Raw genomic sequence first — 23,818 nt, 5'->3', positions numbered from 1 at the left:
TCACATTGTTTTTCATACATTGTCTTATGGCAAGAATGTGATATTGTCAATCAGTTTAATTGAAAGCCAGCTTGATATTCCTGCATTTTGTCCTCTATGAATGGTTGTCATTTTCTGAGGATAGTGATAGACAGTACATAGTTGGTTACATTCGACAAGCTGATGCCTCCGTAGTTACCACATTCCATATTGCTTTCCTCCTTGTATAGTAGACGTATTATGGCCAATTTCCATTCTTTTGGCAGTGTTTCATTCTTCCATAAGAGCTAGATCAGTTTATATGTCTCTAAGTGCAAGCTCTCCCCTCCCTCTTGGATTAATTCTGCTGCTGTTCTGTTCTCTCATGGGGTCTTGTTGTTTCTGAGTCTTTTAATAGCAATCTTCACATCTTCTTTAGTCACTTCTCTGTTTTTCTTCATCTTTTCTTTCCTCCATGATGTCTGCAGGTAGCATCTCATCTTGGTCTGGGTGATTCAAAAGTACTGAGAAGTATTGTCTCCTTATTCCTACAGTTCTTACCTTGTTGTTCATCAAGCTGCCATTCTTATCTCTAATGAAAAACTTTGGGCTCTGAAATACATTTTCCGATTTTTGATGCACTGGAAATGTTGCCTTGAATTCTTGTTGTAGCACTCTGCCTCAACATGTTCTAATAAACTGGTTAATTATATTCTCTTCCGTGTTCTCTGGATTTGCATTATCTACTGTCTGATGTTGAGATGATGTTCCCTTTTCTGCTTATTCTCCCTGTTAGCCAGCCAGTTCTCACTCATCTTCCTTCTCTTTTCTGTAGCTTTCTTGCATATCTTGTTGAATTGTTTTGACTTCATCATTCTCTTCTTTCTTCCTAACTGATGTTAGAGGTTACATTCCACATAACTGCCCTAAGCCATGTTCTTATGTCAGCAAATTTGTGTACTGATTGTCAGTCATACCAGATTTCCACTGTCCCAATAAATGAAGAAGAGAGAGAAGAGGAGAGCTGGATGGAGGAAAACAAAATCCTAGTGACTCCTAAGACCTAATGTGGCTGTTGTTGCATCTCCATTATCACCAGCCCCATTAAATAAATTTAGTGAACAGAGTGTAAGTGGATAACATTTCTATATTAAACAGGGAGTCTTCATAACATCTTTGTTACAGAAAGTTATCCTCAGGAATATGACCTAAGAAATGTTGAAAGTTATTTTTCAGCAAGTTCTACTGATCTTGCTTTCTGTGTGTGACTACTGGTTGTAGTGTGAATATTACTGTTTGTAGAAGGAATTGTGCAGCACTTTCATTTACTTTAGCCGGGAGAATACACCAACCTCCAGCTTTCAGTAGTCTAGCCTCTCAGTAATCTGACCCACACGTGAAATGGTGCACAACAATGAATTATTGTGCACAGCAAAGTTGTTAATGAACGACAGTGTCGAACAATGCTATACATTTTGGCTTTCTTTACAGTTCAGTATCATGTCTTCTAAAAGGAAACATTATGCTAGACCTCAAGCAGGTCTTTGGGTGTAGTAAATTATATGCTCTATGTTTTTAAAATAAATTTCAGACACTCTCAATAATCTGGCACTTCCACTAATTTGGCACCCATATGTGTAAGGAATGACTGCATTAACAAGCGTCTGTTGTAGTTACATTCGGTAGCAGTAACTGCATTTGGGTGACTAACAGGCTCAAGCTGTAAAATTATAGTAGGTTTGTTTTGCCACTGCAGTGATCCTTACTCCTTTATCTTTTTTGACTTTTAGGTTGCAAAGGAAAACCAGCCTCCGGCCTTTGTGGCTCCTCTTGCTCAAATCTATCTACTCCATCAATGTACATTGAGTGTCTTCCTTGTTCTTGCATAGTGCTGTTAATAGATCTTCTCCAGCTTGCATTATCTCTCCACAAAAAGAATCATTATTGACGAGATCAAGATACTTTCCCAAACATTCCTGAATTTCTAAATTCAGGCTCTTTATGTATTGTAATGTGCAGCCTTGTGGGATGGAGATGGGGGGAGGGGGGGATGCTTCATGACATTTAAAGAGTCACCAGATGCTGTAATTGGGTCATTACTAAGGATGCTCTCATCCAGTGCAGAGCTGAGTTTCTCTGCGTTGCTTTCTTAAAATTATACTTCCTTCAAAATTAAACTGTCTGTGACTGGATTGCAGAATATATCTAGCACATAATGGGACAGTGTTGCATCCAAGGACATGCCAGTCTCACTGATAACTGAGCTATTTGTTTACTCACAAAGATGATATCCTGATTAAAACCATACCACCATCATGCACCGTTGAATGATACTGGAAGTTTATCATCGTGTAGTAGATTGAAGTCACATGAATCTGCCTATACTGCCACAGCTTCTCTACTTCTGTCAGTATTTGCCAGTTTCGACTTTGAAAATGATCATTGTTTGTTAACAGTTTTGATCATTAAATTGCTTCTGGAGTGCTAATGTTCAGTTCATTACTGAATTTTTAAACCAGATGCCTGTGCAGTGGTGCCACAAGCAAGAATCAGCTTCTTCGTCCCCTTGTATTGACTGTAATTATTTTGAAGGACTTTGCGTTGCCTGATATGGTGTCCAGTAGTATTTTGTGCTGTGGCCATTTGTCCCACTTTGTACTAAACAGTTATGTAACATGATGGAGCAAGCAAGATTTCATTGAGCATTAAAAAAGTGAAAGGCTGAGTAACGGTATAAAGGCGGTACATGAGAGGTGTCAAAGTCAGTGTAGGACCTAAGAACTCAAAGGTACATCTGTCGTGGGGTAATTCCATGTAGAATCAACACAGTGATTTTACTCGCTATCTCAGTCTTCAATGAAACTTGGTAGAAAGGTAGCAGACATGTAGATTAAGAAAAATACCGAATTTTATAAAAATGTGTTGATCCATTTAGAAAATACTTTAGAAAATAATTGTCAGAAATCACCAAAAAACATTACACTGCCATAATTTCAAATTGGTGTAGCAACTCCCCTAATTAAGCTAAAATGATGAGAGCAGTGTCATTTTACAGCATTTTCCATGAACTTGCCTATAATATACAACACAATATGAGTTCAAGATGAATTTTGTTTCTCTAAAAGTGCATCTTCAAAAATTTTCAAAAAATTGTGTATAATACTTCACATTATTTTTAACTAATTATTGTTAACTAATTCCCTAAGTATGAAAGTTGGATTGTCATGGGTTCACACGTATATACAATTTCAAAAATTCACATTTTACTAAAAAAATTAAATTTTTGTAAAATTTATAGATTTAAGCAGAAATATAAATAATTTCATTCTTAATATACCTTTGTACACATTCAAATTTAATTTTAATACACACGTTCCAAATGTCACTAGTAAAACCTGATTTAAACGGTCTGTGTTTTAAAATTGAACTACTTCTTAAATGTTTCTTATGTTTTTACAGTTTCATCCTCAGGAATCTGATACAGTCTTCCTGTTTGTCTTACTGGGTTTACCTTACAAAGAATATTATTTGTAGATAACCACGGTTTTGTAGGATATGCCTAAGACATTGATGGGCCAGCTGGGTGAAGGAAAGTAACTTTATCAAGATCTTTGTCTTTTGTTAATATACAAGCTAACCACCATTTCTTGTCGTAGACAGCAGTAACATGGCCATGAATGATGAATGACGTTCAAAGACAGTCTTTCTGGAGATTTTTTATTTATGTGATACAATCATTACAAAAGCATGCAACTTCTGTGGCCCTTTTATGGAAACAGATTGACTAAAGAGCTTTTCCAAAAATGTCTCTGTTTCAGTGTGCTCTTCTTGTGTTGAAAATTGAAAATGTACAGGAGTAATGATTTTAACTGCCCAATCAACAAGTTGTTGCAGAGTAAAATTTGCTTGTCAGATAACCTCTGCAGACTTGCTTTCATTGCTTATCTCTTAACAGTCCTGCCAACACCACCACAAGGTCCTTTTCCATGATCAGAGGTTAAAAAAAAATGCCATTCTGTTTCTATGTCAAAATCTTCTTTGTGAAAGCATAAGTTCGCAAGATTCTTGTACTGGGCTGCACTGCCATCCAAACAGTAGTATATCTTCTGCATATCTGAAATTTTGTTTTTAAAAACTGAATTAGCTTTTTTTGAAAACTGTAGCTGCTATAATATTATGCTCTAGACAGTTAAAAATTATGACATAACTCAATTGCTCTGTTTTGTTGTCTCCTTTGTAATAGTCTACAAAGGGGTGCAAAGTTGCACGATCACTTGACCAATGATAACCCTGGGCCTCATCTTATATCTCAAAAGTGTAATTCTTGGAGAAATCAGATATAACAACACATTTGCCCTTGTTCAAGTTTTCCTTGATTCCATGTAGAAAAGAGCTTTGCTGCTTTGCTAGAAAATCATGGAATACTACTGTATGTAGTTTTTCAGAAAATATTTCAGTGAACTTTGATGAGGTGTTCTGCATGATTTCTAAGTTGTGTCTGTCTACTGAGAACCACTGTTGAAAAGTGATATTTTCAACCACATTATCATCAAATGCACTTTTTTTGTTCTTTTTATTGAGTCACTTCATGGGCAAGAACTACAGTTTCCCATAATGCAGTGGAATGGTACTGGGTTGCACAGCATTTTTGCCAGTATTTATAAGAGGCCAATTCCCCATTGGTTAAGATACCAAGTGTAGTGTTTTCTATCATTAGTTTGATGTTTTTATGTGTAGTGCAAACACATACTGTGTGTGTTCCACTATAACCAGCTAAAATGCTGTGTTTTGGGCACAGTTCTGCAAATTTAGAAAACCCAATCTTCATTGTTGGTAATTTAGCTTTGAAACTTTTATAGGCTGCTTTAAAATTGTACAAAATAAGTATTTTCGATATTATTGTTCTATCACCATCTTCGCCCATTCACAGTTACATAGTCTTTCTTCCCTGGCTTTACTCTGTCTATTTTTTTCATTCCCATAAAAATAATTATGCGCTGTTTGCACAACTTCTTGTGACAAAGTGTTTCCCAGTTTTTGATCAGGACTTTCTAATATACCTCAGTATGTGCAGTGGGGTTTCAGTTGCCTAAGACTGCAGTCTCTCTCTCTCTCTCTCTCTCTCTCTCTCTCTCTCTGTGTGTGTGTGTGTGTGTGTGTGTGTGTGTGTGTGTGTGTGTGTGTGTGTGTGTGTATATATATATATATTGTTGACGAAGGCCAAGAGCTATAATTGTGAGAGTCTTTTTGTTGTGCCTATCTGCGACTCTGCATCTCCGCCAAATGGTGAGTAGCAACTTTCCTTCTCATAATATTATTAATATCCCTCTTTCCTTCAAAAGCCTTTTTGCCTGGTGTACCGTGTAGTGGGGAGCATTGAATTTATGCATTATCTTCCTAGTACTCCCAAGATTCAGGCAAACAACTTAGTAGCATTACTTTCTTTTTCCTACTACCTGAACAAAAACTAGCTTTCAGGTTACCTATTACAGACTTTTTCAATGACACATTCATTTTCTGAGGACTCCTATGCGTTAGCAAACAATTGGTTTTTTTTTTTTCACCTACACTCTGTCAAGAAGCATGGGACTTCATTTACAATCAACTCAGTGGTTTTTCATTTTTTCGTGGAATATTGCTTCGTCTGAAGTTTTATAGTATGTACAGGGGACCCTCCTAATTCCTGAAGAGATGTATTTAGTGTCTCCAGAACAGCTAAAGGTGAAACTAGTTTCATTAACATGCGAAGATTTTCTTGAATATTTTTCAGTGCACCAATCCGCTTCGTACAACTATTCAATTTTTTATATCTTTGGGATATCAGGAAACAGAACACAGGTCCATTAAGGCACATTTCTTACTCTCTTTATGTTTTTCACAAATGATTTTTTTTAAAAGCATTGGAACATTGTCATGTCCAATATCTTTCTTCCTGAGCCGTTGTATAATACCACCTGCAATTAAAATTTGTAAATGTTTCTGTACAGAAAACTAAGAAAATTACTGAAATAATGAGGAATGACATAAATAATAATTTTGTTCACTAACCAACACCTTACAAAATATTAATGAATCTCGTATCACCACATTAACCACCAACATCATTTGCATCCAACTGTCACTATATCACCATGAAGCTTATAGGTTTAAAGCAACTGAATCATAGCTGCTCCATATTCACAGCTACAGATGGCTTGACTCTGAACTGGCATAGCAGGGCCTGGGCAGTTACAATAATAGCAGTTAGCTATTTATGATTGTTGGAATCAACAATTGGAATTTCTATCCCAGTTTGTTCTTTGTACATATAGTCATTCATCCCCATTAGGGTCTGAGGAAGGCAACGGCAAACCACCTCCATTAAGACCCTGCAGGCGGGTGCGGGTCTCCTGCGTTGTTCACCTACACTCTGTCAAGAAGCATGGGACTTCATTTACAATCAAATCTTAATAATTACAGTTACAATTTACAATTGTATTAAAAAACTTAGTTTCAGTACTTCTGATTAAATAATCACTCATCACAGTCACTAGTGACGTTTTAAACATATTAAAAATAATTTATGAAAAAGTGTAAATTTATTTACTGGCAAATAACTATATCTCCACTTAACTCTACAACTTTTACAAAAATGTTATGAAAAAGATAGTTGCTACTTACCATACAGTGGAGATACTGAGTCACAGATAGACACAACAATAAAGACTGTCACGCAATAAGATTTCGGCCAATAAGGCCTTTGTCAAAAACACACACACGCATTAATGATCAAGAGTGTGCACAAGAGTTTCTTTTGATCTCTGCTTTAAATTACTAAAGCTCTTTGTTCAAAGATTATTTTAATTAATAAATCTAGAGCAGGATCCACAGTCTCCTTGTGGTAATAAAAGGTGTATAATCAAAGCTGTTAATGATGAACATTTAAAAAACACCTCACTGACCAAATTCCTAATGCATGTCAGACATGGAATAAACAAAAAAAAAATAAGTTAAATTGCACTTCACATTAATATTAAACTAACTTGCACTCATGGTCGGTCATTACTTTATGGATACTGTTTCTGTGCCCTGCAATAATGGGATATGTGGAATTCTTCACAGTATCTAATTTATGGTCTGTACTTTTATGGAAAAAAGGAAAGAAAGAAGAGTAGAGTTTAACATCTCATTGACAACAAGATGATGCAATATGGAAGACAAACATGGGTTGAACAAAGACATAGAAGAAAATTGGCCAAGTCTTTTTTAAGGAACCATATTACTATTCACTTTAAGCAGTTTAGTATAATTACAGCAAATGTAAACATGGAATAAGAATTTTGACCACACTCCGTTGGGATTACGAACAGTGATAGGATTATGGATCCACATTCAGGAGCAGTTGATATTCCACCCTCTAGTAAGTTTTCATTTTTCACTCAGTGACTTAAGCCAAATGCCAATGTGATTTCTTTATGAAAAGATACAACCAGTTTCCTTCCCCAGTCTGAGCTTGTGTTCCATTGAGAGATGGAACACAATAATAACAGGACATGAAACACAATCATAAATAGGACATAAATTGTAATTTTCTTTCCTTCCTTTGGAATGCGAGTCTAATGTCTCAACCAGTGTGCCATTTTCGTCAGTGCTTTTATTAGAATAGTAATATCTCTTACTAGTGTGTTGATGGTAAGACACAAATACTTAAAGTTATGTAAAATGTATTTTAAATATATTTGTTAATTTTGACAGTTGGCCGGAAGAACATACAAGTCGAAGTAAATCAAGGTCCTCAATGATACGATCTTACAGCCAGGATACCAATGTGCTCATTGGTGACAGAGAGGTATGTTTTCTTATGAAATTTTTGTTTCCTTTAAACACTTGTTTGAATGGAGGGGAAACTAAGGGGAGAAAAGAATGATACACAAATACAAATAAAGTGCTTCCTACTTTATTTCTTACACTTTACAAGGGGGAAAATAGGGTCAGCATTGAAATGGCACACACAAGTAATAAACAAAGCGAAGTGACTGCTGTAAGTTTGGTGTTCAAGTATTTTTCCCTGATGACACTCGCTACTCTCTCTCTCTCTCTCTCTCTCTCTCTCTCTCTCTCTCTCTCTCTATCTCTCTCCCCCCCCCCCCTCCCCACCCTTGACTTCCCTCCTCCTCCCCCCCCCTTCTGACTGTATCCACCAGCCCTGCTCCAACATTTATCGTGATAGGGATGTCAATAAGGAGAAAGGCAAAAATCTTCATGAAACATTCTTTACAGTGCAATGATTGAGAAGTTATGCCTTTGTTGTCTCTGTATTTGCAAGTGCTGCTTGCATGCAGAGTTGAGCCAAATAATTTCTTTGGCTAGTGTGTGAAAATACTGTGAATAAGTTGAGTATCTACTTTACTACCCACTAAAATGATAGCAGTTGGAGTTGGGCTGACAACACACCCAAATTAAAAATCACAATTAAATTCTTAGCTAAAGAGATTTTCTTTCATTGAAAGGCAGGAGAATGTAGGAAATAATAATAAAATGTAAGATGTACACCAAAAGGAACAAAAAATCTATATTTGAAGATGGACAGAGTTCAGTCAAGTTACTGAAATTAACACAAGAGTTAAAAATGTCACACTTGTTCATAATTCTTATGGGCTGCTGAGGAGAGGCTGGGTAGGGGGAGATTGTAAATGGGTTTTCCAGAAAAATAAAATATTTAAAAAATAAAATAGGCATTGATAGAGTGTGTTTACAGATTGTAGACAGAAAAAGATCGTAGAACCTAATGGAATTTCATGTAAAGGTTCCACAATGTCTTTGATGGATATGTACAAAGTTTCAGCTCAGTACTTCCTTTGGTTCCATTCATGTCCTCTCATAAATAAGGATCCAAAGTCTGCACCGTCTGCACCCATGCTAAAGTGCCAATTTTACTTTTATGAAAGGTACTCAATTTAAAAGCCTAGCCATATATTTGTATTCGGCACAAAAAGTTGTTTAAATATAGAAAAAAAATTATATATAACTTTTTTTTGCTGAAAACATATTGCTGGTTGGATTATCAAATACATCTGGTGACAGCTTTGTGTCTTCAAAAATGACAAAAATACATTGTGTGACTTGAAGAGTCATTTTTAGTCATTTTTAACCAGCTATAAATTATAGGGTTATGTGTGGATTCACCCAAGAATTGGTAATATGACAGCCCTGCTGTCTTCTTGTGAATGTTGCACAACAGTCTGTGTCCTTCTCCATCAAAATATGTGTACCTGCAGAATTGAGGAAAATGTTTTGGGTGCCAATTATTGGGTACTATTCAGTGGGGAGGAGGGGAAGGGGGCCATATTTCAAATCTATGTTTTTTAATCTTGCTGTATCTAGATAGAGTCTTCCTTAAACTTCAGAATCTATATAGTGTAGTTTCATTTTAGACCCGTGCCTGTTTATGGATAATGATAATTTTCACGCACATATACCTGATAGAATGTGATTTTAATGAGTATACAGAAAGAAAAATCAGCGAAAACTGCTTTTATATCAACAAAAATACAAGTGTAATTATGTGCAAATCAACTTCAAGAAATTAGCAGCAATAAGACAAATGAAAATCCAGGCTATGCAACTGTAATAAAATCTTTTCCCCTTCAGACTGAATACATTGTCAATGCCGTCTTTGTCAGTTTCTGAGTAAATGTATGCCTTCATGGTGATATTGTTGATGCTTTTATGATTTTGAAAATGTGTTGCTTTGAAATCTAGCAAATATCTTTAGTAGATGACCAGTGCAAGGAAAGGTCAGGATCATGGGGATGCATAGAGGTGAAAAAGGCATCATTTCGTTCCAAGAAACTTCACATATATTTTCCACCGATCAAGCGTTGTCATACATACAAGCAACATACTGCCCGTGTTTTAATATGGTAATTGAAACAGCTGGAATGTCTCCATCTGCTTCAAATTTGTAACTTATGAATGCTGCAGCATCATTGGAGACTCTACTTTCTCTGATCTTGTTTAAACCAAGGCCTTGTATTAGTTATCTTCTCTTGTCCCAGGGATTGTGTGCCATTTGGCAAACCTTCTTTCCTGATCAAACTGAATGTGTTAGTCTCTTTCTGTGTGTGTGTGTGTGTGTGTGTGTGTGTGTGTGTGTGTGTGTGTGTGTGTGTGTGTGTGTGTGTGTGGGAGGGGGGGGGGAGATTGATCCCTGAAATGTTGTCATTGACAAAGTTAAACAGATCAAGAGGCATCAATACTTGGATATATAAAGGCTTCTGCAAATTAGCATCAGCTACCAGTCTTTTCAGTCCAAAACACATGCGAAATCATAAGAGTATCAACAGTATCATCATCAGCATGGCAATAAATTTACTCCGAATCTGAAAAGACAGTATTGGCAATGTGCTCAGTCAAAAGTGGAAAAGAATTAATCCTGTGATGTACTGTGATTTAAAGGTGTAACTTTCGGAATTTTCAGTTGTTTTATTGCTGCTTATTGGTTGAAATAGATTTGTACATAACTACACTTGTATTTTACCGACATAAAAGCAGTTTTCACTGATTTTTCTTTCTGAAAACTCATTAATGTGACATTCCAGCATGTACATAACCATGAAAAGTATAACTTTTTGAGAGATGTTTTTCATCTATTAGCTTCTGTGGTCTAGGGGTAGCGTCTTTAAGACTTCAGGTATAAAAAGGCATCGTTGTTTGCTGAAGACCTTGTCAAAGGAGGTGAAGGAACAGACAGAGGTTCAGTGCACTCTCTTGCCCTTGGGGGGGGGGGGGGGGGGGGGGGGGGAATTGCTCCTAAAAGGTGAAAGAATCAGCAGTGATAATGGCATGAAGATCCAGAAAGCAATGCAAGCTATTGCACTAGAGATCCACAGAGCATGTGGCCTGGAACTGAAAAAGTGTCATGATGATCTCTCCATTGGCAAAAGATTCCAGACTAGATCCTCATTCAGAACTCTTGGAGGGGCTCCCAAAGAGGTGGTGACCATGAGAAAAAGATTGAATAACCAACAAAATGGTAACATTCTGAGAGTGGGGGCACGGAATATCAGAATTTTGAACATGATGGGGAAGCTAGAAAATCTGACAAAGGAAATGCTAAGGCTCAGTCTAGATATAGTGGTGATCAGTAAAGTGAAATGGAATGAAGGCAAGGATTTCTGGTCAGACTATTATAGTATAATATGTACAGCAGCAGCAAATGTTATAACATTAGTGGGATTTGTTATAAATAAGAAGTTAGGGCAGAGATTGAGTTACTGTGAACAGTTCAGTGATAAAGTTATTCTCATCAGAATCGCCAGCAAACCAACTCCGATAACAGTACTTCTGTATACATGCGAATGTTGAATGGATAATTAATTAATATTTTGGTAGGCCATTCTGTTGAGGAATGGAGGTCTCGAAAAGGGCAATCACAGAAGCCGAAAAGAAAAACGTAGCTACAAGAAAGGTAACTACAAAGAAACTTCAGTTGATTGACGAAAGAAGGAAGTAGAAAGATGCTGAGGGAAATTCAGGAATACAGAAACGCAAGTCACATAGGAATAAAATAAATAGTAAGTGCAGGGAAGTTAAGACAAATGGCTGCGTGAAAAATATGAAGAAATCGAAAAACTTGTTGGAAGAGCATATGTTGTTGTTGTTGTTGTTGTGGTCTTCAGTCCTGAGACTGGTTTGATGCAGCTCTCCATGCTACTCTATCCTGTGCAAGCTTCTTCATCTCCCAGTACCTACTGCAACCTACATCCTTCTGAATCTGCTTAGTGTATTAATCTCTTGGTCTCCCTCTACGATTTTTACCCTCCACGCTGCCCTCCAATGCTAAATTTGTGATCCCTTGATGTCTCAAAACATGTCCTACCAACCGATCCCTTCTTCTAGTCAAGTTGTGCCACAAACTTCTCTTCTCCCCAATCCTATTCAATACCTCCTCATTAGTTACGTGATCTACCCACCTTATCTTCAGCATTCTTCTGTAGCACCACATTTCAAAAGCTTCTATTCTCTTCCTGTCCAAACTGGTTATCGTCCATGTTTCACTTCCATACATGGCTACACTCCATACAAATACTTTCAGAAACGACTTCCTGACACTTAAATCTATACTCGATGTTAACAAATTTCTCTTCTTCAGAAACGATTTCCCTGCCATTGCCAGTCTACATTTTATATCCTCTCTACATCGACCATCATCAGTTATTTTACTCCCTAAATAGCAAAACTCCTTTACTACTTTAAGTGTCTCATTTCCTAATCTAATCCCCTCAGCATCACCCGATTTAATTTGACTACATTCCATTATCCTCGTTTTGCTTTTGTTGATGTTCATCTTATATCCCCCTTTCAAGACACTGTCCATTCCGTTCAACTGCTCTTCCAAGTTCTTTGCTGTCTCTGATAGAATTACAATGTCATCGGCAAACCTCAAAGTTTTTATTTCTTCTCCATGGATTTTAATACCTACTCCGAATTTTTCTTTTGTTTCCTTTACTGCTTGCTCAATATACAAATTGAATAACATCGGGGAGAGGCTACAACCCTGTCTCACTCCTTTCCCAACCACTGCTTCCCTTTCATGCCCCTCGACTCTTATTACTGCCATCTGGTTTCTGTACAAATTGTAAATAGCCTTTCGCTCCCTGTATTTTACCCCTGCCACCTTCAGAATTTGAAAGAGAGTATTCCAGTTAACGTTGTCAAAAGCTTTCTCTAAGTCTACAAATGCTAGAAACGTAGGTTTGCCTTTTCTTAATCTTTCTTCTAAGATAAGTCGTAAGGTTAGTATTGCCTCACGTGTTCCAACATTTCTACGGAATCCAAACTGATCTTCCCCGAGGTCCGCTTCTACCAGTTTTTCCATTCGTCTGTAAAGAATTCGTGTTAGTATTTTGCAGCTGTGAGTTATTAAACTGATAGTTCGGTAATTTTCACATCTGTCAACACCTGCTTTCTTTGGGATTGGAATTATTATATTCTTCTTGAAGTCTGTGGGTATTTTGCCTGTCTCGTACATCTTGCTCACCAGATGGTAGAGTTTTGTCATGACTGGCTCTCCCATGGCCATCAGTAGTTCTAATGGAATGTTGTCTACTCCCGGGGCCTTGTTTCGACTCAGGTCTTTCAGTGCTCTGTCAAACTCTTCATGCAGTATCTTATCTCCCATTTCATCTTCATCTACATCCTCTTCCATTTCCATAATATTGTCCTCAAGTACATCACCCTTGTATAAACCCTCTATATACTCCTTCCACCTTTCTGCCTTCCCTTCTTTGCTTAGAACTGGGTTGCCATCTGAGCTCTTGATATTCATACAAGTGGTTCTCTTCTCTCCAAAGGTGTCTTTAATTTTCCTGTAGGCAGTATCTATCTTACCCCTAGTGAGACGAGCCTCTACATCCTTACATTTGTCCTCTATCCATCCCTGCTTAGCCATTTTGCACTTCCTGTCGATCTTATTTTTGAGACAAGAAAAGTCAAAACACCCTTCGGTGAAATTAATATGTAGGGTGGTAATATTAAGAGTGCAATGGGAATTCGTCTGTTAAATGCAAAGGAGTGAACAGATAGGCGGAAAGAGTGCAATGAAGGCTGCTTTTTACAGAGAGGACTTGTTTGATGAAGTGATAGAAGAAGAAACAGGAGCCGACAGGGAAGAGATAGGGGATATGGTGTTAGAATCAGAATTTAAGAGAGCTTTGGGCAGCTTAAAATAAAAAAAAAAGACAGAAGGGATAGATAACATTCCACCAAAATTTCTAAAATCATTTAGAGAAACGGCAATAAAATGACTATTCACATTGGTATGTATAATATATGAGACTGGCGATATACCATCTTACTTTCAGAGAAACATCATCCACGCACTTCTGAAGACAGCAAGAGCTTATAAATGCAAGAATTATTATGTAATCAGCTTAATGACTCATGCATCCAAGTCACTGACCAGAGAGGCAGTTCTGAAGTTGCAGTTGATAGTAAACCAAGACTGAAACAAAATCAGGACATAAGCCTATTCATAAGAATTGTCTACCCGGAAAAAGCATTCAACAATGTAAAATGCTGCAAGGTATCCAAAATCCTGAGATAAATGGAGGTGAACTATGGGGGAAGACTGCCAGTATACAATATTTACAAGATCTTTAAGGGAACAATAAGACTGGAAGAGCAAGGCTGAAGTGCATGGATTAAAAAGGGCATCAGGGCAGCAGTGTTCAGTCCATGCATCGAAGAAGCAATGTTGGAAATAAAACGAAAGGTTCAAAAGTGGGATCAAAATTCAAGGTAGAACGATATCAGTGATAAGATTTGCTGATGACATTGCTATCCTCAATGAAAGTGAATAAGAATTACAAGATTTGTTGAATGGAGTAAACAGAAGCAAGAAACTTATCATCAAAACTGGGGATTACGAAGTAAAGGGAGTCAAAGAAATTTGCTACCTAGGCAGCAAAATAAGCTATCAAGGATTGAGCAAGGGGGACATAAAAAACAGACTTTTGTTGTTGCTACGGCCTTTGGTCCGAAGACTGATTTGATGCAGCTCACCATGCTACTCTGTCCTCTGCAAGCCTCATCATCTCCAAATGACTGGTGCAACCTACATCTTTCTGAATCTGCTTGCTGTATTCATCTCTTGGTCTCCATCTATGATCCCCCTTCCCCTCACACTTCCCTCCAGTGTTAAATTTGTGATCCCATGATGTCTGAGATTGTGTCCTATCAACTGATCCCTTCTTTTAGTCAAATTGTGCAAAAAATATCTTGTCTTCCCAATTCAGTACCTTCTCATTAGTTACGTGATCTACCCATCTAAGCTTTGGCATTCTTCTGCAGCACCACATTTCAAAAGTTTCTATTCTTTTCTTTTCTAAATTACTTATCATACATTTTTCATTTCCACATATGGCTACACTCCAGACAAACACCTTCAGAAAAGACTTCCTAACACTTAAGTTTATATTCAATGCTAACAGTCTCTTCTTCCAAAACACTTTCTTTCCATTGCCAGTCTACATTTCATATCCCCTCTATTTTAGCCATCATCTGTTTGTTGTTCAAATAGCAAAATTCATCTTTTACTTCAAGTGTCTCATTTCCTAATGTAATTCCCTCAGCATCACCTGATTTATTCGACTACATTCCATTATCCTTGGTTTTAAATATATATATCATCCTTTCAAGACATTGTCCATTCCATTCAACAGCTGTTCCAAGATCTTTGTAGTCTGACAGAATTACAATTTCATCAGCAAATCTCAAAGTTTTTTCCTCCTTCTCCCTGAACTTTAATTCCTACTCCAAATGTTTCTTTGGTTTCCTTTACTGCTCGCTCAATGTGCAGATTGAGTAACATCGGGGACTGGCTACAACCGTGTCTCACACCCTTCTCAACCACTGCTATCATTTCACGCCCCTCATCTCTTACAACTGCCATCTTGTTTTTGCACAAGTTGTAAAGAGCGTTTTGTGCTCTGTGTTTTACCCCTGCTACCTTCAGATTTTGAAAGAGAGTATTCCAGTTGATGTCATCAAAAGCCTTCTCTAGGTCTACAAGTGCTATAAATAAAGCCTTGCCCTTCCTTAAATGTCTTCTAAGATAAGTTATAGGGTCAGTATTGCCTCACATGTTCCTACATTTCTCGGAAATCTAAACTGATCTTCTCCGAGGTCAACTTCTACCAGCAGTCTAGCACTGGCAAAAAGGGCACTCCTGGCCAAGGGAACTCTACTAGTATCAAATGAAGGCCTTAATTAGACGAAGAAGTTTCTGGGGATGTACATATGTTGGAGCACAGCATTGTACGGCAGTGAAACATTGGTTGTGGGAAAACTGGATCAGAATAGAATCGAAGCATCTGAGATGATGTGCTACTGAAAAATGTTGAAAATTAGGTGGAATGATAATTTAAGGAACGAGGAGGTTCTCTGCAGAATTTATGAGGAAAGGAATATGTGGAAAAGACTGACGAAAAGAAGGGGCAGGATGATAGGAAATCTGTTAAGACATCAGGGAATTACTTCACAGTACTAGAGGGAGCTGTAGAGGTAAAAACTGTAGAGGAGGACAGAGACTGGAATACATCCAGCAAATAATTGAGGATGTAGGTTGCAAATGCGTACTCCAAGATGAAAAGGCTAGCACAGGAGAGGAAATTGTGGCATGCCGCGTCAAACCAATCAGAAGACTGATGACTCAGAAAAGTATTCCTGAATCCAAAATTAAACCATATAGCTTCTGAAGCTTAAAGAATATTCTTTCAAGATATAACAAGATAAAAAGGTCTAAAAACATACAGTTGAGAACTGGTTCCCCAAAAGTCCCAAAAATATGCAACCAAAATGTTTTCATCAATTTTGCTCCTGCATATATTTTTGTAGAGGAGGACAGAGGCTACCGTAGGAAAAGCACAAGATGACAGCATGGTTGAGTGTCATTACCAATTCCTGGCTGAATCTGTCCATAAAATTGTAATTTATAGCTGGCTAAAAATGGCCCATCCGAGTCACACAGTGCAATTTTCAAAGTAATACAGCTGTCATCAGATGTATTTGCCCTCCTCCTATCTCTGTTATGTACAGTTCACTTAACTTTTCACTCTTATTAACTGATGGCATGATGTTTAAGTAGTAATCTCTGTCTGCATATTATCCCAACTTCCACCTTTAAGCTCTCAGGTTTTCGAATCTCGTCTGATGCAGTCCTCAACAATCTGTCTTTCCTTCTCATTGCGTACAGTAAGTCTCCCCCGACCAACAGTTCTGGGTGACCTTCCCGAAATCTATCAGTTTTCCTAGACCTCTCCAGTCCTTTTCCTTCACCCCTATTCCTTCCCCTTCAACGCTTCTGCCTGGAGGAGGAGTCATGGCTCCGAAAGCTTGTCAATTACAACTGTCTTTTATGTATGTATTCTGCTGCTGCTTGATGAGTGGATTTTTTATCTATTAAATAATTTTTTTAGAAAAATCTACTGAGTAATATATTATTGTCGAGCTCAAAAAGGTGTTTATCCAAAATGGGCATTTTAGCACGCCTGTTGTTGTGCAAATGCATGACTCCTATTTGGGAGGCTATGGAAATGGAACCAAAGAAGGCAGCAAACTGTAACTTTATACATATCCATCTAAGACATTGTTGAACCTACTCAAAAAAAGTTATGTGATTCAGAAATGGCCAAGCTGGGACCATTTCTAAAACTGGTGCACTTCTGGAATGACTCAGTTGTGATAATTAAGACTGAATATATGACAGTCAAGTATATGTTGGAGAGTCAGTTTCCCTTTTCATGATCTTAAAGCACAAGCTTCAAAATGTGGAGATTCAAATGACCCAAATGGTGACACAACTATCAGATCCTTACTAGTATGTGCATGGTGACACAAGTAACCAGACCTTTGCTGCTATGTGGCTTAACATGCCCAGTAACTAGATACTGAAATGCATCTCTCAGATATTTTCAGATATTCAGTGAGCAGGACAGGGTTATTGTGGAAGGCTAGGAAAGGGTTTTGACTGAGGAAAGTCAACCTCATGTTCCAAGAGTTCCTAAATCCAGTGGCAAAGAGGGGGGGGGGGGGGGCACAGCTGCTCCCCTCTCTCGAGGAAAGGAGAAAATATAGTGTAGTCAGGTGTTTTTCTTTCAAGAAAATGAATTAAAAGTCTGTATTACAGAGGTTTTTAACAGGCCCAGAAATAGAACTTTTTATGGCTACTTAAAGTTGCCCTTTGTCTTCCAAGATATTAAAAATACTCCATACACCTAGATGTAAATTACTGCCTACAAACTGTGGTATGGGCACCCTTGACATGTTAGCCCTCCTTTAAAGAAAATGTTGTGTGCAGAGTGAGAGGGGGCGGGGGCTGCTGCAGTAGTCAGTCTCAGGTATTGTTCATGTATACGGAGTTCATCTAGTCATTAAATACAAGGCGTGTTTTTAAAGTAAGTACCATTTTGAAATTTAAAAAAAAAGATGTGCTAAGATATCTCAATAATTTTATTTTTACATGAAAGCCTGTACATTAATCTACTTTTCCACATAATTTTCTTCAGTATTGAGGCACTTGTCATAACGTTGTACCAGTTTTGGAATAACCTCCTCATAGGAGTCTGCCGCCTGACTTGTTAACCTCTGCATCACCACTGTTTTGACTTCGTCATCGTCTTGAAGACGCTGACCGCCCAGGTGTTTCTTCAAAAACAGAACAGATGGTAGTCACTGGGTGCAAGATCGGGGCTGTATGGAGGATGCTCTAGAGTTTCCCATTGAAAAGATGTGATGAGATCTTTGGTCTGATTCGCCACATGCAGACGGGCATCGTCTTGCAGCAAAACAATGCCCTTGCTCAGTTCCATGGACTGTTGCTTTGAGTCTGGTGTGACGTAGGCCACCCGTTTCATCGCCCATAACAATTTGGCTTAAGAAATCATCACCGTCGTTGTGATACTGCTCAAGGAAAGTCAATGCACTGTCTAAACGTTTGGTTTTGTGCACATCTGTCAACATTTTTGGTACCCAACGTGCGCACAATTTTTGGTAATTCAAGTGCTCGGTCACAATGCCATACAAAACACTATGAGAAACATTAGGAAAGTCATCCCGCAAGGAGGAAATCGTAAAGCATCTGTTTTCTCTCACCTTATTGTCCGTTTCCTGCACCAAACTTTCATTTACGACCGAAGGACGCCCACTCCGTTGTTCATCATGCACATTTGTGTGGCCATCTTTAAATGCTCTCACCCACTTTCTTTCCATTCCATCACTCATAATGTTTTCTCCGTAAACTGCACAGATCGCACGATGAATATCAATCGCTTTTAGGCCTTTAGCACTAAGAAATCTTATAACAGCCCGTACTTCACAGTCGGCGGGACTCGCGATTACACTCAGTACACAACGTAAACAAGGAAGAATCAGACTGTGATGGTGTCAGTGCGTAACTTAAGGTACAGGATTTCATGTAAAAATAAAATTATTGAGATATCTTAGCACCTCTTTTTTTTTAAATTTCAAAATGGTACTTCTATCCAATTACATTATATTCCCAAAAATTGATTGTTTACATTGTTGCATTAAATATATTTGTTGTACAAGAACTGTGAATTCATGGTCATAATAGAATGATGTGAGAATGTGCAATTAACTTGCGGTAATTTTGCAGCTGCATAAAACAACCTTGGGAAAAGTAGGAGCTGTATTGACAGGGGACAGTGCTATGTAATAAACTGTCATGTAAAGGAATACGCAGACAGCTAAAATCAAGAGAGGAACAGCAGCATTGTGTGAAGAAGATAAATTTCTGAAAGGCACAAATGTACAAATTATAATTTTGAGATGTTCAGACAGTAATCCATGAGCATCTAATTGCTTGCAAAGGATGTTCAACAGTGGTGCTCTGCCACTCTGTGTTTGATATGAATTGACATAACCTAATTTTGCTAAAAGTTTGTGAACTAGTTTTAGGGTAAAAGTTGTAATTTCCTACAGCCACTTACCTCATGATGTCAAGCATAGGTACATTATTTTATGGGTAAGACGAAAATGAAACAGTCTAGAGTGCATTTTCTATTCTATAATTTTTTCCTTGTTTTGTATTCTTGAAGTTATCTCTGCTTTCTTGCCATTCTGCAGTATGTACAACAGATGTTTCATTTATTGTTTACTGTTAATAAATATTTGTGTGACCTTTAATAACTATTCTTCCACAAACCTGTTTCATGTTCCGGCAGGGTTCAGTTGGTGCCATTTCACAGTCAGAAACATGCCTTGACTCATCAGGAGCACACAGAAAGATAGTTACTTCAACAAAGAGGCAGTCAAGAGATCAGTTTGGGTCCAATAGAGAATATAATCCTCAGGACAGTTATAAAGACGTTTCGTCACAAGAAAGTGTGAATAGAGACCAGATAACATCAAGGGAGAACACTACAAGGGAAAATACAAAAGAGCCGACGCCATCCTTAGATGATGAAACCTACTCTACAGACTCAAATTCTACACCCGAGGATGACAATCGTCGGAGAAAGCGCAAACCATTTTTTTTCTCTACTCGTAAGCCGAAGAGCAGAATGACTTGAAGATATTTAACAAAAAAAAAAAAATTTTATGTTGTTAATTATAAAGAAACATGAAAAGGAAGACAGACTCAGTTCATATTTGGGAACTGTGTCCATGTTTCTTGAGTTAGAGGATATAGGAGAACATAATCCTCTCAGTTGTACCAGCGTTGAACTTTTTGAGCTCTGGCTGTTTATGAGAGGTAAAAGATGTGTGCTTTAATTATTTATGGTGCTGAACCTATAACACTTATACTGGAAACTGGTTTTTCAGGTATATTCTATTTAATTTCCTATCTGACAAAACCTAAATTCCCTCCTGGCTGCACAAATAATTTAGTTATCTTACAAGGTATATGTGATATGTTAAACTGCAGATTTTCATTTCTTAATTTGTCTTCCTCATTTTTGTTGTAACTATGTGATTTTAATCACTCAGGTGGAATGATAGTTAGTACTTAGGTTGAAATTTTGCTGTCACCGATATATCAGCAGCCAATTATCATAAATATTTCTAAATACCAGTAAAAGCAATATAGGCTTTATAATTTTGGTCGTGGCTGAGCAATAATGTTAATGCAGGTGTTTCTATCTATGTTTATTTAAATAATATTGTTTGCTATTTTTATTAATTTAGACATTTATTTTAAATCAGATAATTCATCAGAACTCATATGCACATATTTATTGCCAGTGAAATATTGATTTTTTTTTCCTAGTTCATTCACAGTTTAAGGTACCTCTTATTTATTTTCTTTTTAGAATGCACTCTGAAGCATAGGGGTCTGTAAATATGGTAAATGAAATGAAAATTCATGTGAACTCATGTTGAAAATAGTTTTTGATGAGCCACATATGAATACTGATGAAAGTTTATTTTACTTTTAAAACTATGGCAGCATATTCAGAAGAAGCCAAAAAATTCTGATAATTGTTGAAACAGTATTAGATTTTCATTTTGTACTTACTTTTTTTACAAAACAAATTTTTTGGGCAGAGTTTTCTGATCGGTTACTCATTCACAGGTATGCCATTTTACTTTTACTATGTAAGATGAATGTAAGTTACACTTTGCGTAACAAGTTCTCATTTATGTATTTATTGTTAACACTCTTTCATGGAGGAAAGAAATCTTTCCTGTGAACTACTTAGAAGTTAGTGCTGGTAAATGTTTACAAAATGCTTCCGGTATTTAACTATTGAGATAGGAATGCATTTCTTATTCTGGATCTGTTACAAGGAATGTTTATAATCTTTAATATGTCTGCCATTGACTTTTCCTTCACATCCATCCCCATCCCCCCTCCCATGCCCCCCCCCCCCTCTCTCTCTCTCTCTCTCTCTCTCTCTCTCTCTCTCTGTCTCTCTGTGTGTGTGTGTGTGTGTGTGTGTGTGTGTGTGTGTGTGTGTGTGTGCACGCGTGCACTTCTTTGATGGCATGTCTATGGGCACCTAAGTGTATCTGAGTGAGGCAAAGCATGTATGTATTCTTGCACTTTGTGTTTTCTAGTTTTATGCAACACTGTGTGTGTGTGTGTGTGTGTGTGTGTGTGTGTAAAATTCATACTTGCTGTATGCATCTCTTGCACCATGTCACTAAGTTGATAGTACTTTCATATTAATTTCATAGCAAATGTTGTAAAGACCAGTATGAAGTTGATCTCTTTGTGTTGGAGATTTTTCCTTATTGCCATTCCCTAAGTGTTAAATAAATTTTGTGACTTGTATTTTAGATTTTGAGGTGGTATGTCTTCCATGTGTCGTGATAGGTGTGACCTTTTTTTTCCTTCCACTCATCAATAAAGGAAGTTTTATAAAAACTGACTGCAAGTATTTTTTGTTGTGGTACAAATTTATTTGTAAATATTGTAATTGTTTGTAGGTTACCTTATGACTGTATATTGAAAATAAAATTGTACGAATAATTTTTATATGCAGCTGCTGTACATCAAAATAAAATACAAAACTTTCGGTATATGGTGTCACAACAATTCTGAAATCTTCACTTGGATTAATAATTTATAACTCAGATATGCAAGAGAAGTAATTCTCACCTTGTGACTCTGTAACTGAATTTCAGATAAATTTGTATCAACTAGATTGCAGAAAGTTCCAAGAAGCAGCTTGTGTGTGCTTTCATATGTTCCTCTTATAAAAACTGAATTTGTGTTTTAAAGATGTTATGTTCCTATAGATGATCACCCAAGTTCATACATGTGTATATATCAGTACTTATATTTGAAAGTATGTGTTAATTTCTTTCATGTGAATGCTCATTTTTGAAGAGAATGCAGTATGATTTGATATTACAGACTCATTGGAAATTTGAATGGACCCATAGAATTGGATTTATCTGTGTCTGTAAGTGACTTGTTTAAAAAATTGTCATCACAATTGATTGGAACATATCTACAAAAATAAAATCAGAATACTTCCAGAAAACTAGATCAGAGTATCATTGGACCAAGATAACATTGTTGACCACAGAGTGTGAACATTTCATCATAGTAATGAAAATTCATTAACAGTCTGTGATCCCCACCTCTCATCAGGCTGTCATTGATTCTCCACTCAGCAGTGGGATAGAATGATGGTAGCAGTCTGCTTGAGGAATTCAAACTGTGGTCTTCTGTAACGCTGACAGACATTTGTTCCCAGAAAGCTCGTCCAGTAATTCACTGGCTGGCGTTCTCATATAAAGTCATTTGACTGTCTACCACGAATTACGCCTAACCATCGTATATGAAGCTAAATTAATAAACAATTAATATGACACAGCTACAACTATAACAACACAAAACACTACTGCACATACACACTATGGAGCCAAGCTCCCCCCTAACAGCAACATTAGAGATCACTCACTATATCGTTGTAGTGATGCAGTTACTATTAAGCAATAATGTTGCACTATTTCTGATTTTATTTTAACAGTTACTTATAAAATACTGACTATTCAGGCAGGCACAATGAAAAATAATGTTAAAATATTTAACCTTTCAGACAAAGCCCTTCTTCCAAGGGGTGGGAAGGGGAAGAGGTAGAAAGGTAGGGATGTGGGGAGATGGTAGTGCTGACATGTTGGGGACAGGATAGGACTGCCAGGTGTAGCATCGGGAGACTGTGCGATGGATGGGGAGAGGTATGGGGTAGGGGGAGTAGAGAAGAGGAAAGGATGTATAAATGCTCTGACAGGATAGAAGGTGTGTGTAGTATTGGAGTGGGAGCAATAAATAGGATAGGCAGGTGGAGAACAGGGACTAGTAAAGGCAGCAGCCAGGGGTTATGGGAATGAAGGATATTTGCTGGGAGAGTTCCCACCATGCAAATCAGAAATGCTGGTGTTATCCGTCCTGCATTGTCCACTGTTGGACTACAGCCATTTATATTGAAACTATACTTTTCATGTTCAGTGGGTGGATGCTTTATATATACTTCTTTTTTCCCCTCCATATTTTTCAATCTCATTTTTGAAAAAAATTAAAAAAGGATCCATAATTAAGTCATCAAGACGTTCATAAGTAGTAAAACAGTCAAATTATCACTGTAACTAAAATATAGTTACACATTTATTGATTCATAAGTACACTGACAACAACATAATGCTCTTAATAATTAATGAAAAAGATGTTGTATTAATCAGAATATAAAACTTAAGGGTGTCATTAATGACAATTATATGTAGATATCGTATGGTTATTAAGAAGATATTTGCTTTCTGATATACACATGTAAATTGATATCTTGGGGTCATATCACGGAAATCTCAGAAGGTTCTTCTTGACCCCCTCCAAATTTCATGAATTTTT

At 37.3% G+C, this 23,818-nt stretch overlaps 1 protein-coding gene across 1 annotated transcript in view; it reads left to right on the top strand.

Moving 5' to 3' along the window:
* Nucleotides 1–21,833, top strand: part of LOC124804638 (stromal interaction molecule homolog) — a 140,454-nt gene extending 118,621 nt beyond the window's left edge. The window contains exons 13-14 of the mRNA XM_047264854.1: nt 7,693–7,786; nt 19,683–21,833. Of these exons, the coding sequence (XP_047120810.1) occupies nt 7,693–7,786; nt 19,683–20,030 (442 nt within the window). The 3' untranslated portion in view covers nt 20,031–21,833. The remainder of the gene's footprint in view (nt 1–7,692; nt 7,787–19,682) is intronic.
* Nucleotides 21,834–23,818: the final 1,985 nt, after the last annotated feature.

Source organism: Schistocerca piceifrons, chromosome 7, assembly GCF_021461385.2.
Source record: "Schistocerca piceifrons isolate TAMUIC-IGC-003096 chromosome 7, iqSchPice1.1, whole genome shotgun sequence".
In the NCBI taxonomy this organism is placed as follows: Eukaryota; Metazoa; Arthropoda; class Insecta; order Orthoptera; family Acrididae; genus Schistocerca; species Schistocerca piceifrons.
Note: the sequence above shows the minus strand (reverse complement) of the source record. Positions and strands in the feature narration are given on the sequence as shown.